Here is an 18,115-nt window from a genome sequence, read left to right as displayed (position 1 = left end):
GAATTTGTCAGTTTTTGGATGGTTTGTGCTTCAATTATTTTGCATGTGGACAGAATACCCTCCCAGAGCTGTGGCTTAGATGTGAACTGCCTCCCGCCATTATTTTTTGATGATGCTCCAGAGGTTCTCAATGGGCTTGAGGTCAGGGGAAGATGGTGGCCACACAATAAGTTTGTCCTCTTTTATGCCCATAGCAGCCAGAGATGCAGATGTGTTATTTGCAGCATGAGACAGTGCATTATCATGCATGAAAATGATCTTGCTGCGGAATGCACGGTTCTTCCTCCTGAACCATGGCAGGAAGTGCTGTTTTAGAAACTCCACATAGATTATGGAGTTCATCTTTACCCCTTCAGGGATCTTAAAGGGGCCGACAATCTCTCTCCCCATGATTCCAGCCCAAAACATTACTCCACCTCCTCCTTGCTGGCGCCTTAGGCGTGTTTTCATGGGGTGTCCATCAACCAGCCATCCTCTACTCCATTCATCTGGACCATCGAGTGTTGCACGGCACTCATCAGTGAACAAAACAGTTTGGAAGTCAGTCTTCATGTATTGTTTGGCCCACTGGAGCCGTTTCTGCTTGTGTGCAGTGGATAGAGGTGGTGGACAGGATGGCTTACGCACAGCTGCAAACCTCTGAAGGACCCTGCATCTTGTTGTTCGGGGGACGTTGGAGGCACCAGCAGCTTCAAAAACGTGTCTGCTGCTATGACCAGGCATTATAGCTGCTGCTCTTTTAACCTGACGCAATTGCCTGTTGGAAAGAGTCCTCAATTTCTCCTTATCAGCACGCACACGCGTGTGCTGGGAATCAGCTACATACTTCTTGATTGTGCGATGATCACGATGAAGTGTCTTGGCAATGTTGATTGTAGTCATGCCTTGACCTAAATACCCCACAATTTGTTGCTTCTCAGCAGCCGACACATCCTTTTTCTTTCCCATTTTGGCAAAAAAATGTAGGCTGCTTAATAATGTGGAACAGCCTTCTTAAGTAGTCTTGCCTTTGTTTGGACACACCTAATGCCAAACTAATGTGCACAGGTATCTGCAATTGCTTTCAGTGATATAAAGAGCCCTGACACACATCACCATCAATGATATAAAGTGATATCAAGAGCCCGGACACACATCACCAGCAATGATATAAAGTGATATCAAGAGCCCGGACACACATCACCAGCAATGATATAAAGTGATATCAAGAGCCCGGACACACATCACCAGCAATGATATAAAGTGATATAAAGATCCCTGACATCATCACTAGCAATGATATAAAGTGATATCAAGAGCCCGGACACACATCACCAGCAATGATATAAAGTGATATCAAGAGCCCGGACACACATCACCAGCAATTATATAAAGTGATATCAAGAGCCCGGACACACATCACCAGCAATGAGATTAAATGACAAACAAAAAATTTCTGACCTTATCACTCCTAAACTCTTTTTGCATGATAATTTGGAACACAGTGTATGTATATGTATATGTATGCGTATATGTATGTGTGTGTGTGTGTGTGTGTGTGTGTGTGTGTGTGTGTGTGTGTGTATTACATATATTATTACATGCACATTATATATATATATATATATATATATATATATATATAATATATATATATATATATATATATATATATATATATATATGGGAAAGAGACAGACGGGGACAGAGACTGACAGAGACTGACAGACAGAGAAAGTGATGCAGACATCAGAGACAGACAAACAGACAGTTACTATCCCGGTCAACGCCCGGGTACTACAGCTAGTACAGTGCCTACAAGTAGTATTCAACCCCCTGCAGATTTAGCAGGTTTGATAAGATGCAAATAAGTTAGAGCCTGCAAACTTCAAACAAGGGCAGGATTTATTAACAGATGCATAAATCTTACAAACCAACAAGTTATGTTGCTCAGTTAAATTTTAATAAATTTTCAACATAAAAGTGTGGGTCAATTATTATTCAACCCCTAGGTGTAATATTTTGTGGAATAACCCTTGTTTGCAATTACTGCTAATAATCGTCTTTTATAAGACCTGATCAGGCCGGCACAGGCTCTGGAGTTATCTTGGCCCACTCCTCCATGCAGATCTTCTCCAAGTTATCTAGGTTCTTTGGGTGTCTCATGTGGACTTTAATCTTGAGCTCCTTCCACAAGTTTTCAATTGGGTTAAGGTCAGGAGACTGACTAGGCCACTGCAACACCTTGATTTTTTTCCCTCTTGAACCAGGCCTTGGTTTTCTTGGCTGTGTGCTTTGGGTCGTTGTCTTGTTGGAAGATGAAATGATGACCCATCTTAAGATCCTTGATGGAGGAGCGGAGGTTCTTGGCCAAAATCTCCAGGTAGGCCGTGCTATCTATCTTCCCATGGATGCGGACCAGATGGCCAGGCCCCTTGGCTGAGAAACAGCCCCACAGCATGATGCTGCCACCACCATGCTTGACTGTAGGGATGGTATTCTTGGGGTCGTATGCAGTGCCATCCAGTCTCCAAACGTCACGTGTGTGGTTGGCACCAAAGATCTCGATCTTGGTCTCATCAGACCAGAGAACCTAGAACCAGTCTGTCTCAGAGTCCTCCAAGTGATCATGAGCAAACTGTAGACGAGCCTTGACATGACGCTTTGAAAGTAAAGGTACCTTACGGGCTCGTCTGGTACGGAGACCATTGCGGTGGAGTACGTTACTTATGGTATTGACTGAAACCAATGTCCCCACTGCCATGAGATTTTCCCGGAGCTCCTTCCTTGTTGTCCTTGGGTTAGCCTTGACTCTTCGGACAAGCCTGGCCTCGGCACGGGTGGAAACTTTTTCAAAGGCTGTCCAGGCCGTGGAAGGCTAACAGTAGTTCCATAAGCCTTCCACTTCCGGATGATGCTCCCAACAGTGGAGACAGGTAGGCCCAACTCCTTGGAAAGGGTTTTGTACCCCTCCAGCCTTGTGACCCTCCACGATCTTGTCTCTGATGGCCTTGGAATGCTCCTTTGTCTTTCCCATGTTGACAAAGTATGAGTGCTGTTCACAAGTTTGGTGGAGGGTCTTAATTAGTCAGAAAAGGCTGGAAAAAGAGATAATTAATCCAAACATGTGAAGCTCATTGTTCTTTGTGCCTGAAATACTTCTTAATACTTTAGGGGAACCAAACAGAATTCTGGTGGTTTGAGGGGTTGAATAATAAATGACCCTCTGAATAAACTTTTCACAATTTAAAAAAGAAAAAAAAAAAAGAATAACATTCTTTTTTGCTGCATTTCACACTTCCAGCTGATCTACAGTCCAAATGTCACAATGCCAAGCTAATTCCGAATGTGTAAACCTGCTAAATCTGCAGGGGGTTGAATACTACTTGTAGGCACTGTATATATAATATATTACACACACAAGACTTTGGAACCTCTCCCGCACTCCTGTGCTTTGGAACAAGCCAGAACCAGTAGACGTCTTGCAATTACTTTGCAGCTCAATAAGCAGCCGATTTTGATTGACAGGACCCGAGCGTCCAATTTTCTCTGAAAATTATATTTACAAGGATACAAAAAAGTGTACATTGTGTAAATGCTGGCAGCGCGCCGCATCCTAACCTAGCGTCTTTATTACTTTCCCGTTTACAACCCCCTTTAGCGTCAGCCGTAGACCGAACCTCTTGTTATGACTGCTAAATGGCTTTTTAGCCCGGCATCTAAAGCAACTCCCTCCACCGTTATATAAAACGCCATTAAGTTTTATTATACAAGTTCCAGGAGGAGTGGAAAACAGTTCCTTCTTTTCTGCAACATTTCTTTTCGTTTTATCAGACACAAGAAGAAAATAAATGATAACTGTGGATTATTCCATAGAACAAAGGGGAGAAAAATGGAGAAAGTACCTTGTGCAACCTCACAATTTCCACGTCCTTCTCCGAGAGTTACGCGGTGATCAAAAGACACCAGATATGCCTCATTGTAGCATCGTCCAAACCTCAGGTCGGGTGGCGGAGTCTATATCTGCCCTGTCGAAAAACATCCCCTGCAGCCCCCAACTTTGGTACCGGTCTAATTATGTCTTGGAACAGACCTTATTCTCAGACTCGGCAACTTGCCACCTACTTTGATTCACGGGGCCAAAGATTAGCAGCAGCGGTGATGGAAGAGGCAATTTCCTCGGTCAGAACGTTGTTGCTGCAGCTAATCGGTGGCCGTTGATTGGCTGCAACAGTCATGGTGTCCCGCAACGGTTGAAAAAGTGAGAAAACCAGCAAGGGACACGGAGCGGTGCGGACGGATAATCGCTCTCCTAATCGTCATTGTGTTGTGTTTGTTGCATTGCAGGCCGCGGATCAGATTAAGAGACTTTACCAGCTTTTCCTGAAAGTCGATGCCACCCAGGTAGAAGTGAATCCCTTTGGCGAAACTCCGGAAGGACAAGGTAAAAAAAAAAATCTAACATCATTTTTTGTTTTTTTTGTTGTTTTTTTTTTCGCCATTGTGTTCCTCAACACTTTACCAGTAGAAAAAAAAAAAGGTCAACATGTTTTTGAGAGCTGATCCGTGTTTTTTTTTCCGGGCCCATGGGCACTCATAGAAATCCATAGTCCATATGAGAGCCAAGGGCTTCTTACAGACTCATTCACCCATTAACAACCAGGCAATTTTTTATTTTTTGCTCTTGTTTTTTCCTCTTTTCAGGAGTCATATATCGACTCCCTCCTCCTTCTGATCAGCTGTTTTTGGCTCCTGGAGCCGCCGGATACGTGCGTTGCAGAAATAATGTTGCTCTATATGCTGCGTAGTGGCCTTTTTTTTTTTTTTTTTTTTTTTTTTTTGGTGCAGCTCTGATCCGATATAGCTGGAGTGTCCGTGATTTTCCTCTTTATTTTTCGTCTTCAGGAGTGCATCGCTTACCTGCCGACCCGCTTCTTTTTTTTATAGTTGCACCACTGGTCTGATCTGTGCGCTCTCCGATGCTGAAAGAGATAGGCGCAGCATCGGAGGAATCCGCTCCAGCAATTTGGCTATATTTAGATAAGCGCTTACAAGCTCTATTAAAGATTGTAAGCACTGCACCTCCTCAACCATCACTACTTGACTGCAGCGGAGGCCGGTAACATAGCCAGAGAACATTAAAATTAAAAATCCATTTGTCCTTGAGAATGAATAAAATTGCCGCCTGCAACATTTCGCCAACCCATCAGCTGCACCGAACAATAAATGGAGAAGACGTTATTGATAGTGATGGGAGGACCTGGACTGTAAAAGTCCAGATCTTCGCAGTTTCAAAGGTACCCGAGTGTTGGACTCTGTCCCAAGATTCTGGGTGTTTGATCCAGATCCGGCAGTCGGGAGAATAAGAAAAAAAAAGAAAAATGAAGCAAGCGCTTCATCTTACTGAGGCTCCATCGCGGCTGTACACTGCTCCCACTACCTGTCCTTCACTTTCTGGGCCGCTCATTATTTCTCACTAATATTCACTGCTTTCCCGTCCACCGGCCATCCTGGGGTCTGTGATTGGTTGCAGTCAAACATGCCTCCCCAGCATGTGTGACAGCGTCTGCCTGCAACCAATCTCAGGCGCTTTCTGCGGGTCAGTATCGTGGTATAAAATAAATATATAAATAATTTGGCGTAGAGTCCCCCCATATTATGTTACCCAGCACAGATAAAGCATACGGCTGCAGCCCCCAGCCGTGTGCTTATCTCATCTGTGTATCAAAATAAGAGGAACTGTATTCGCCCTTTTTTTTTTTTTTTTTTAAATAATAATATTATTATTATTTTATTTATTTAAATAATTATAAAAAAAAGAAAAAGTTGTGCAGTTTTCCCTAAATTTTGATACCCAGCAATGATAAAGCCCGATAGCTGGGGGCTGGGATTTTCAGGCTGGGGAGATCCATGCTTACTTGGCCGCCACCCAGCCTAAAAATAGCAGCCTGCAGCTGCCTGGAATTGTCGCATCCATTAGATGTCACAGTCCCGAAACGTTTCCCTCGGTAAGTATAGTATCCCCCTATCCCTTCTACCAACATTTTTAATCGCCATATTCTGGTCTCCATAGACTTATCCGGAACCAGATTTTTAAAAATCGGATCAAGAATTCCACTCGGAGTCTGCTCATCACCAGGGCTGTGGAGTCGGTAAGCCAAACCTTCGACTCCGACTCCTCAAATTCTCTTGCTCCGACTCCGACTCCGGCTCCGACTCCGACTCCTACATATATTGCTTATAGTTAGGTGAAAAATTTATTGTAGTACATGAATATGTGTATGTGAACATCAGACATTTAATAATTTTTATGATACAATAATCAAGATATTTGGATAGAACATAAAATATATTTATTGGAATACAACTTTAGAACACAAAAAACTGTAATAAATTGTAAATATGTAATACACTATGTAATATACAGTAGATTACATATATATCTTGTGTGTGTATATACACTGTATATATATATATATATATATACTAGAAGGTGGCCCGATTCTACGCATCGGGTATTCTAGAATTTACGTATTGTGTAGTTCATGTATGATTTTTGTTTTTTATATATATATATATATATATATATATATATATATATATATATAGATGTTGTTGTGTGTAGTTACCAAGTGTTTGTGTAGGGCGCTGTACATGTTCTGAGTGTCGCGGGGGGTGAGAGCGGTGTTGTATGTGTGTTGCGTTGTTTGTGGAGCGCTGTGTGTCTGTAGCGTTGTGTGTGTGTGTGTGTTGTGCGGTTTGTGTGTGTGTGGTGTGTTTTGGGGGGAGGTATGTTTTGAGCAATGTGTGTTGTGCGGTATGTGCGTATATTTGTGTGTGCAGCGTTGTCTGTGTGTGTGAGTGTCTGTGTAGGGCGTTGTTTGTGATTCCTAGTGTGTGTGTTGTGCAGTGCGCGTGTGTGTGTGTGTGTTGGGGGGAGGTGTGCACCTCTCATCGTGCTCCATCCCCCATGCTGCGCACCCCCCATCGTGCTGCATTCCCCATGCTGCGCACTCCCAAACGTGCTCCATCCGCCATGCTGCGCACTCCCAAACGTGGTCCATCCGCCATGCTGCGCACTCCCAAACGTGCTCCATCCGCCATACTGCGCACTCCCCATCGTGCTGCATCCCCCATGCTGCGCACTCCCAAACGTGCTCCATCCGCCATGCTGCGCACTCCCCATCGTGCTCTATCCGCCATGCTGCACACTCCCAAACGTGCTCCATCCGCCATGCTGCGCACTCCCAAACGTACTCCATCCGCCATGCTGCGCACCCCCTATCATGCTCCATCCGCCATGCTGCGCACTCCCAAACGTGCTCCACCCGCCATGCTGCGCACTCCCAAACGTGCTCCATCCGCCATGCTGCGCACTCCCAAACGTGCTCCATCCGCCATGCTGCGCACTCCCAAACGTGGTCCATCCGCCATGCTGCGCACTCCCAAACGTGCTCCATCCGCCATGCTGCGCACTCCCAAACGTGCTCCATCCGCCATACTGCGCACTCCCCATCGTGCACCATCCGGCATGCTGCGCACTCCCAAACGTGCTCCATCCGCCATGCTGCGCACTCCCAAACGTGCTCCATCCGCCATGCTGCGCACTCCCAAACGTGCTCCATCCGCCATGCTGCGCACTCCCAAACGTGCTCCATCCGCCATGCTGCACACTCCCAAACGTGGTCCATCCGCCATGCTGCGCACTCCCAAACGTGCTCCATCCGCCATGCTGCGCACTCCCAAACATGCTCCATCCGCCATACTGCGCACTCCCAAACGTGCTCCATCCGCCATACTGCGCACTCCCCATCGTGCACCATCCGGCATGCTGCGCACTCCCAAACGTGCTCCATCCGTCATGCTGCGCACTCCCAAACGTGCTCCATCCGTCATGCTGCGCACTCCCAAACATGCTCCATCCGCCATGCTGCGCACCCCCCATCATGCTCCATCCGCTTGGGAGTGCGCAGCATGCCGGATGGTGCACGATGGGGAGTGCGCAGTATGGCGGATGGATCACGTTTGGGAGTGCGCAGTATGGCGGATGGAGCACGTTTGGGAGTGCGCAGCATGGCGGATGGAGCACGTTTGGGAGTGCGCAGCATGGCGGATGGAGCACGTTTGGGAGTGCGCAGCATGGCGGATGGAGCACTTTTGGGAGTGCGCAGCATGGCGGATGGAGCACGTTTGGGAGTGCGCAGCATGGCGGATGGAGCACGTTTGGGAGTGCGCAGCATGGCGGATGGAGCATGATGGGGGTGCGCAGCATGGCGGATGGAGCACGTTTGGGAGTGCGCAGCATGGCGGATGGAGCACTTTTGGGAGTGTGCAGCATGGCGGATAGAGCACGATGGGGAGTGCGCAGCATGGCGGATGGAGCACGTTTGGGAGTGCGCAGCATGGGGGATGCAGCACGATGGGGAGTGCGCAGTATGGCGGATGGAGCACGTTTGCTCAGCCTCTCTCCTTCCAGCCTCCCTCAGCATCAGCCTCCCCCTCCCAGCCTTCCCCAAGATCAGCCTCTCTGCTCCCAGCCTCCTCCAGCACGCCGTGCTCCTCTGCCGACACTCACCCACACCCGATCGCATCCACTCACACACCCACCCGATCGCATCCACTCACACACACCCGATCGCATCCACTCACCCACACAACCGATCGCATCCACTCACACACAACCGATCGCATCCACTCACACACACCCGATCGCATACACTCACACACACCCGATCGCATACACTCACACACACCCGATCGCATACACTCACACCCACCCGATCGCATCCACTCACACACACCCGATCGCATACACTCACACACACAGACACTGACGATATCGCACATACGCGCTGATACTCACAACATCCGGGGATATCACATGCTTCTGGCCATGTGATCCTCCGTCAGGTCCTGGAAGCTCACAACAGCACAGTATCGCTGCCGAGAAGCAAGCGATATCCCAGGATGTTGTGAGTATGTGGATGCGATGTGATGTGTGTGTGTGAGTGTGATCTGATTTGTGTGTGTGTGTGCTGTTATGTGTGTGCTGTTATGTGTCTGTATTTTCCGCCGCTGCAGGACCTTGATGTGTGGATGCGATGTGATGTGTGTGTGATGTGTGTGTGAGTGTGAGCCGGTGTACACTGGTAACTATGATACACATCGGGTAACTAAGGGACCTTAGTTACCCGATGTTTATAATGGTTACCAGCTTTCACGGCCTCCGTCAAGATCCCAGCATCGCAAGGTTATGTCTGGCGCTGCCGGGATCCTGACGGAGCCGGTGTAGAAGCAAGTGATATCCCAGCATGTTGTGAGTGTGTGGATGTGATGTGTGAGGTGTGTGTGAGAGTGAGTGTGATCTGATGTGATGTGTGTGTACTCACCTGGGAATCGGAGCCCCGTGTCAGTTGGGCCAGAGCGAGCGTGCATTGCGTGAGGGGGGCGGGGCCTGCAGAGAGCCGGGGCGAGAGGCCAATCCGTGTGGGGGGGCGGGGCCATGGTGAACCCAGCGGCCAATCAGCTTTGTGTCACCGTAAGGACATGTCACGGTGACACAATTTTGGAGCATGACAGACAGACAGACAGAATAAGGCAATTATATATATATAGATATATATATTACATATTTACAATTTATTAGTTTTTTGTGTTCTAAAGTTGTATTCCAATAAATATTTTATGTTCTATCCAAATATCTTGATTATTGTATCATAAAAACAATTAAATGTCTGATGTTCACATTGTACTACAATAAATTTTTCACTTAAATATAAGCATTATACTAAATGTTATTATTTAGTAAAATATTCAGCACATTCTGCATTGCACTCCTGTCCCCAATTTATTCTATATTTTAGGAGTCGGAGTCGGTGCATTTTATACCGACTCCGACTCCGACTCCACCAAAATGAGCTCCGACTCCGACTCCGACTCCACGACTCCACAGCCGTCATCACTAGTTATTGACAATCCCGTAATGATAAAATGTTACCCTTTCCCTTTAAAGCAAAAAGTTGTTGAAAATTTGGTGTTCAGCCGTAATGTTGGACAGTTTTCCCTAAATTTTGATACTCAGCAATAATAAAGCCCAACAGCTGGGAGCTGGTATTTTCAGGCTGGGGAGACTCATGCTTACTTGGCCGCCCCCCAGCCTAAAAATAGCAGCCTGCAGCTGCCTGGAATTATCGCATCTTTTAGATGTCACAGTTCCGGAGCTTTTCCCACGGTAAGTACAACATGCTTGCTCTTATCCCCCTATCACTTCAACCAACATTTTTAATCTCCAGATTCTGGTCTCCATAGACTTATCCAGAACCAGATTTTAAAAATCAGATCAAGAATTCCACTCGGAGTCCGCTCATCACTAGTTATTGACAATCCCGTAATGATAAAATGTTACACTTTCCCTTCAAAGCAAAAAGTTGTTGAAAATGCGGTGTTCAGCCGTAATGCTCCGAGCTGTTTATCGTTAAAAAGCAATTTATTCATGTGAATGGGTAACGAGATAGACGAGGCTCATTCAGCTGCGATTTATACTGCAGATGATGTCAGGTTAGCGCTCGGCACAGCCTTGATGCATCATGTGTAGTTTTTAATGCACAGAAGATCCATATTTTCAACTCCCCGGATCAATCTGGAACACTTGTCAACACTTTTTTTTTATTTTAATTTATTTATTTATTTTTTCCTTTTTTTTTTTATCTCCTCTTTTTCTTTCTTTGCAAAGTTTTTGAAATCAATTTTTGTGCAAACTGTAGTAATCATTCTGTCTGCACGGGCCGGTGCCACTTAATCAATGCCAGGTGAATTGGCAGCATGCTAAGGAGAAAATGGCCTTGTTCTGGAGATTAAAAATCCTGACGGCATTACTCTCTCATAACTGAAAGGCGCATTGCACAAGGCAGGAGTCTCCGGCTCTGTCTGGTCAGCGGTAAATTGCCCTGTTAGACCCGTTAAATGCTAAAGAAATGATATTGTTGCCTTTTTGTCTTTCTGCCGCCACCATCATTACGGATAAATGTCTTATGCGTTTAACCCTATTATTTAAAGACGTCCGGTGAAAACTAGTTATCACATCCAGCAGAACTCAGAACTTTAATCCCCGATGGGGCCCTTTAATCCCCGATCACCACTGCATTAATTCTCCATCACCGGACATTACTAATACATTGGGGTCACACGGTACGGTCTCCCCACTTTCACAATTATGACGTTCCGCACCCCGGGGAATACGTAATGTCAGCTTGCCACAGTTTTACACAGGCACGGCGGGTGAGAGAGGATGGCCCACGCGACCGCCGGCGGGGCCAACCCTGAAAGGCTGAGAGACCCCTTTCACTTGCCCCAGTGAAACAGAGCCCTGGCAGCCCGGTAGGACTGCCACCAGATATTAGCCAGGTCCGTTACCGGGATTATATATGGTTAGAAACCAGCACGTGACATTAAACTGGACTCGTGGATTTGTGGATTGAGATAAAAGAGGAACTTAGGGTTAAATTGGATATTTAATTACCTTAAGGGCACACTAGTCAAAACACTATATACTCAGTGGGTATACGTATCTGATGGTCAGATAAGAAAATACAGGTGGTAGAACAATAAGTATAAGCAGATGATACATAGATACCAGTTAGATGTTAGGCCTTGGTGGTGCACATCCATATGGGGGTGCACAGCCATATGGAAGGTGTGTGGTACCAGCGGTGGTGCACAGCAACATGGGAGGTGTGTAGTACCAGCAGTAGTGCACAGCCATATGGGAGGTGTGTGGTACCAGCAGTGGTGCACAGCCACATGGGAGGTCTGTGGTACCAACGGTGGTGCACAGCAACATGGGAGGTGTGTAGTACCAGCAGTGGTGCACAGCCACTTGGGAGGTGTGTAGTACCAGTGGTGGTGCACAGCCACATGGGAGGTGTATAGTACCAGTGGTGGTGCACAGCCACATGGGAGGTCTGTGGTACCAGCGGTGGTGCACAGCAACATGGGAGGTGTGTAGTACCAGCAGTGGTGCACAGCCACTTGGGAGGTGTGTAGTACCAGCAGTGGTGCACAGCAACATGGGAGGTGTATAGTACCAGTGGTGGTGCACAGCCACATGGAAGGTGTATAGTACCAGCGGTGGTGCACAGCCATATGGAAGGTGTGTGGTACCAGCGGTGGTGCACAGCAACATGGGAGGTGTGTAGTACCAGCAGTGGTGCACAGCCATATGGGAGGTGTGTGGTACCAGCAGTGGTGCACAGCCACATGGGAGGTGTGTAGTACCAGCGGTGGTGCACAGCCACATGGGAGGTGTATAGTACCAGTGGTGGTGCACAGCCAAATGGGAGGTGTGTGGTACCAGCGGTGGTGCACAACCATATGGAAGGTGTGTGGTGTCAGCTGTTTCCTTTTTCTTCCAACACAATACAACGGTGTGACCTCCCTAAGAAGAGAACGCTAGGTCACTGCCTCGCATGAGCAATTAACCACTTGGTCGTCACTCACTTTTTCAACTCCAGGATGGTCCTAGTTTCCTTTCCCCTTGGGTCTGACAGCTAAAACTCCGAAATTTATGATAGATCATAATTTCTCCACAGAAGGATATAAGGAGGGGGTTTTGGCGCCATCGGATCAGGCCAGGCCCCCTTCATCCTTGGAAACCAAATCATGTCTTCGCTACGTGGTTTCTACTAGCTGTTCTACCTACTTCCCCACCCTGCGGTGCTAGAACGGATTAAGACCCAGGAGGTCATTTGTTCTGTTTACGAGATCTCGAAAATCTAACCGGCTAGTACATACGATAACTCCATCACTTCTTATGAAATTTCAGCTCCCATTCATCTGGTGGGGTTTCTTTTGAAGCAGTTAAGCAGCTCAGACTCCCAGCAGGGGTTCGTCCTGCCGGAAAGGGCCTTGGTCCCAGTTAGGCTGCTAGGACTGTGGGCTTTTCCCTTCGGAGCTTTTTAAGCTGGACCACCTGCTAAGGTCTCCTCTTCACATTTTAAAGGAGGTCTATAATCTCTGACCAGATTTGATAGTCGATTGGCACTGAAGAATTATATCCTCCATTTTCTTCGCAGCAAAATCACTGTCCTTAGTTGTGGTCGCAGCCGAAATTTAAAGGAGCTCCCTATCTTCTTGCACTTCCGCATCGAGAGGTGAACGTCAATGGTTGTGGTGTCGGTCAGCCGCTTACCAGATATTCTGCACCCGTCCTATAAATTTCAAAAGACGCCATGTCAGAAGTGTCTCTCGCCTCCTGATGCGGAAATGAAAAATGCTGGACACTCCCTTCAATCTCCCCTATATTGAGCCGAGATGCAACATTGTTTTATTCACAGTTACGTTTTTTTTTTAAAATGTTTTCCTAAAATATGGCCTCTTTCTTTGTCGCTCCATTGGGAGACCCAGACAATTGGGTGTATAGCTATGCCTCCGGAGGCCACACAAAGTATTACACTAAATGTGTAACGCCCCTCCCCTTCTGCCTATACACCCCCCGTGCTCACGGGCTCCTCAGTTTTTATGCTTTGTGCGAAGGAGGCAGACATCCACGCATAGCTCCACAGCTTGGTCGGCAGCAGCTGCTGACCAGGTCGGATGGAAGAAAAGAGGGCCCATAACAGGGCCCCCAGCATGCTCCCTTCTCACCCCACTTTGTCGGCGGTGTTGTTAAGGTTGAGGTACCCATTGCGGGTACACAGGCAGGAGCCACATGCTGTTTTCCTTCCCCATCCCTTAGGGCTCTGGGTGAAGTGGGATCCAGGATCGGTCTCCAGGCACATGAGACCGTGCTCCCTCCACAGCCCCTGGAAATCTGCAGGATAGTAGCTGAGTATCGTCAGGGACAAGGCCCTGCTACTATGAGGTACTCTGTGTCCCCGTGGGGACCGCGCATGGAGCGCTGGTGCCAGACACATTACAGCACTGCTGGGTGTGTTAGTACGCCGAACATGGAGCGCTTGTGCCAGACACTTTCCAGCACGGCTGGGTGTGTTAGTGCGCCGGACATGCAGCGCCTGTGCCAGACACTTTCCAGCACGGCTGGGTGTGTTAGTGCGCCGGACATGGAGCGCTTGTGCCAGACACTTTCCAGCACTGCTGGGTGTGTTAGTGCGCCGGACATGGAGCGCTTGTGCCAGACACTTTCCAGCACGGCTGGGTGTGTTAGTGCGCCGGACATGGAGCCCTTGTGCCAGACACTTTCCAGCACTGCTGGGTGTGTTTGTGCGCCGGGGGACTACCGCGCGGCCGCGCTTATTGCCGGCCGCGCTTATAACTTTAGTCCCCGGCTTCTGCGGCCTAGTGTCGTTTATTCCCGCCCACAGGCCTGCCAGTCAGGGAAGAGGCGGGACGCTGCACGGATCGTCAGCGGAGGGCTGGAGCATACATTAGTATCCTCCTCCCCCCTCACTCAGTACAGTGGGGCACTGGATTCCCGCACTTTTCTTGGGCACGCCCACGATCTCCTCCTCCCCACAGAACGCCGGCAGCCATTCCTGTCAGCGATTCAGACGCTGGAGAGGAGAGACAATACAGGGAGACCCAGGCAGGGAATCCGGTGACCACACAACTGCTTTGAGCGGTCGGTAAGCAGCACCTATGGTGCTGGCCCCACTGAGTACCGAAGTGTATATATATATATATAGGCTTATAGGCTATACATTGCACTGTGCGGTCGCTCTGTTGATTTTTGGCTATATACCCTCCTGGTTGTTCTCAGAGGAGACAACATGTCATCTGCAAAAAGCAAGGGTGCCAAAGCACAGGCGTACTTTGCAACTTGTACCTCATGTACAGCTGTACTACCGGCAGGTTCCACTGACCCTCATTGTGTGCAATGCTCGGCCCCTGTGGCACTTACTCAGCCGGAGCCTCTGCGACTGGTGGCCCAGGTGGATCCACCTGCTACCACTGTCCAGGTGACAGGGACGGAGTTTGCAGCCTTTGCGGACAAACTGTCTGAGACTATGGATAAATGGTCTGCTAAAATACTGGAAGCATTGCAGTCCAGACCGGTGATTCAGGCCCCGGGCTCTATCCATGGATCCTCCAATCTCCAGACTGGCGGCTAGATCCATAGTTGCAGTGGAAGATGGGGCTTCACTCAAAGATGCCACTGACAGGCAGATGGAACTATGGTTGAAATCCATCTATGAGGCTATAGGCGCGTCTTTTGCCCCAGCATTCGCTGCCGTATGGGCACTCCAAGCTATCTCAGCTTGTCAGGCGCAGATTAATGCAGAAACACGTACATCTGCCCCGCAAGTGGTGTCCTTAACCAATCAGGCGTCGGCGTTTGCGTCCTACGCCATTAATGCTATCCTGGACTCCGCGAGCCGTACGGCGGTGGCATCCGCCAACTCGGTGGTACTCCGCAGGGCCATGTGGCTACGTGAATGGAAGGCAGACTCTGCTTCCAAAAAGTTCTTAACCGGTTTGCCATTGGCTGGCGACCGCTTGTTTGGTGAGCGATTGGATGAAATCATTAAACAATCCAAGGGAAAGGATTCATCCTTACCCCAGTCCAGACCAAACAGACCTCAACCACGGAAGGTACAATCGAGGTTTCGGTCCTTTCGGACCGCGGGCAGATCTCAATTTTCCTCGTCCAAAAGGCCTCAGAAAGATCAGAGGAACTCCGATGCATGGCGGTCTAAGTCACGTCCTAAGAAGACCGCCGGAGGAACCGCTCCCAAAGCGGCCTCCGCATGACTTTCGGCCTCCTCAAACCGCATCCTCGGTCGGTGGCAGGCTCTCCCGCTTTTGCGACGCCTGGCTGCCACAAGTAAAAGACCGATGGGTGAGAGACATTCTATCTCACGGTTACAGGATAGAGTTCAACTCTCGTCCTCCGACTCTTTTCTTCAGAACATCGCCACCCCCCGACAGAGCCGAGGCTCTTATGCAGGCGGTGGGCACCCTGAAGGAGGAAGGAGTGGTGATCCCGGTTCCTCTTCAGCAACGGGGTCACGGTTTTTACTCCAACTTGTTTGTGGTGCCAAAAAAGGACGGATCCTTCCGTCCCGTTCTGGACCTAAAACTGCTCAACAAGCATGTGAAAACCAGGCGGTTCCGGATGGAATCGCTCCGCTCCGTCATCGCCTCAATGTCCCAAGGAGATTTCCTGGCATCAATAGACATCAAAGATGCTTATCTCCACGTACCGATTGCACCAGAGCATCAGCGCTTCCTGCGCTTCGCCATAGGGGACGAACACCTTCAGTTCGTGGCACTACCTTTTGGCCTGGCAACAGCCCCACGGGTCTTCACCAAGGTCATGGCAACAGTGGTAGCAATCCTACACTCTCAGGGACACTCGGTGATCCCTTACTTAGACGATCTACTTGTCAAGGCACCCTCTCAAGGGGCATGCCAACACAGCCTGAACATTGCTCTGGAAACTCTCCAGAGTTTCGGGTGGATCATCAATTTTCCAAAGTCAAATCTGACACCGGCCCAATCACTGACATATCTTGGCATGGAGTTTCATACTCTCTCAGCGATAGTGAAGCTTCCGCTGAGCAAACAGCGTTCACTACAAACAGGGGTGCAATCTCTCCTTCATGGTCAGTCACACCCCCTGAGACGCCTCATGCACTTCCTAGGGAAGATGGTGGCAGCAATGGAGGCAGTTCCGTTTGCGCAGTTTCATCTGCGCCCACTTCAATGGGACATTCTCCGCAAATGGGACAGGAAGTCGTCGTCCCTCGACAGGAACGTCTCCCTTTATCGGGCAGCCAAAGCTTCCCTTCAGTGGTGGCTTCTTCCCACTTCTCTGTCGGAGGGGAAATCCTTCCTGCCCCCATCCTGGGCTGTGGTCACGACGGACGCGAGCCTGTCAGGGTGGGGAGCGGTCTTTCTCCACCACAGGGCTCAGGGGACTTGGACTCAGACAGAGTCCTCCCTTCAGATCAATGTTCTGGAGATAAGGGCAGTGTATCTTGCCCTAAAAACGTTCCAGCCGTGGCTGGAAGGCAAACAGATCCGAATTCAGTCGGACAACTCCACAGCGGTGGCATACATCAACCACCAAGGCGGGACACGCAGTCGGCAAGCCTTCCAGGAAGTTCGGCGGATTCTGCTGTGGGTGGAAGCCACAGCCTCGACCATATCCGCAGTTCACATCCCGGGCGTAGACAACTGGGAAGCAGACTTTCTCAGTCGCCAGGGCATGGATGCAGGGGAATGGTCCCTTCACCCGGACGTGTTTCAGGAGATCTGTTGCCGCTGGGGCATGCCGGATGTCGACCTAATGGCGTCCCGGCACAACAACAAGGTCCCGACGTTCATGGCACGGTCTCAAGATCACAGAGCTCTGGCGGCAGACGCCTTAGTTCAGGATTGGTCGCAGTTTCAACTCCCTTATGTGTTTCCTCCTCTGGCACTGTTGCCCAGAGTGTTACGCAAGATCAGGGCCGACTGCCGCCGCGCCATCCTCGTCGCTCCAGACTGGCCGAGGAGGTCGTGGTACCCGGATCTGTGGCATCTCACGGTGGGCCAACCGTGGGCACTACCAGACCGAGCAGACTTGCTGTCTCAAGGGCCGTTTTTCCATCTGAATTCTGCGGCCCTCAACCTGACTGTGTGGCCATTGAGTCCTGGATCCTAGCGTCTTCAGGATTATCTCAAGAGGTCATTGCCACCATGAGACAGGCCGGGAAACCAACGTCCGCCAAGATCTACCACAGGACGTGGAAAATATTCCTGTCGTGGTGCTCTGCTCAGGGTGTTTCTCCCTGGCCGTTTACCTTGCCCACTTTTCTGTCCTTCCTTCAATCCGGATTAGAAAAGGGTTTGTCACTAGGCTCCCTTAAGGGACAAGTCTCTGCGCTCTCTGTCTTTTTTCAGAATCGCCTAGCCAGACTTCCACAGGTTCGCACGTTCCTGCAGGGGGTTTGTCACATCGTACCTCCTTACAAGCGTCCGTTAAAACCCTGGGATCTGAACAGGGTGCTGATGGTTCTTCAGAAACCACCGTTCGAGCCAATGAGGGATATCTCTCTCTCACGCCTTTCGCAGAAAGTGGTTTTCCTAGTAGCAGTCACTTCGCTTCGGAGAGTGTCTGAGCTAGCAGCGCTGTCATGCAAAGCCCCCTTCCTGGTGTTTCACCAGGACAAGGTGGTGCTGCGTCCGGTTCCGGAAT

The 18,115-nt window shown here is 49.2% G+C and overlaps 1 protein-coding gene across 1 annotated transcript in view; it reads left to right on the top strand.

The window, feature by feature from the left end:
* SUCLG2 (succinate-CoA ligase GDP-forming subunit beta) overlaps positions 1-18,115 on the top strand; it is a 271,295-nt gene that overhangs the window by 119,440 nt on the left and 133,740 nt on the right. The window contains exon 7 of the mRNA XM_075320699.1: positions 4,327-4,423. Within this exon, the coding sequence (XP_075176814.1) occupies positions 4,327-4,423 (97 nt within the window). The remainder of the gene's footprint in view (positions 1-4,326; positions 4,424-18,115) is intronic.

The sequence above is a fragment of the Anomaloglossus baeobatrachus genome, chromosome 8 (assembly GCF_048569485.1).
Source record: "Anomaloglossus baeobatrachus isolate aAnoBae1 chromosome 8, aAnoBae1.hap1, whole genome shotgun sequence".
In the NCBI taxonomy this organism is placed as follows: Eukaryota; Metazoa; Chordata; class Amphibia; order Anura; family Aromobatidae; genus Anomaloglossus; species Anomaloglossus baeobatrachus.
This window is presented reverse-complemented; position numbering and strand designations above follow the sequence as displayed.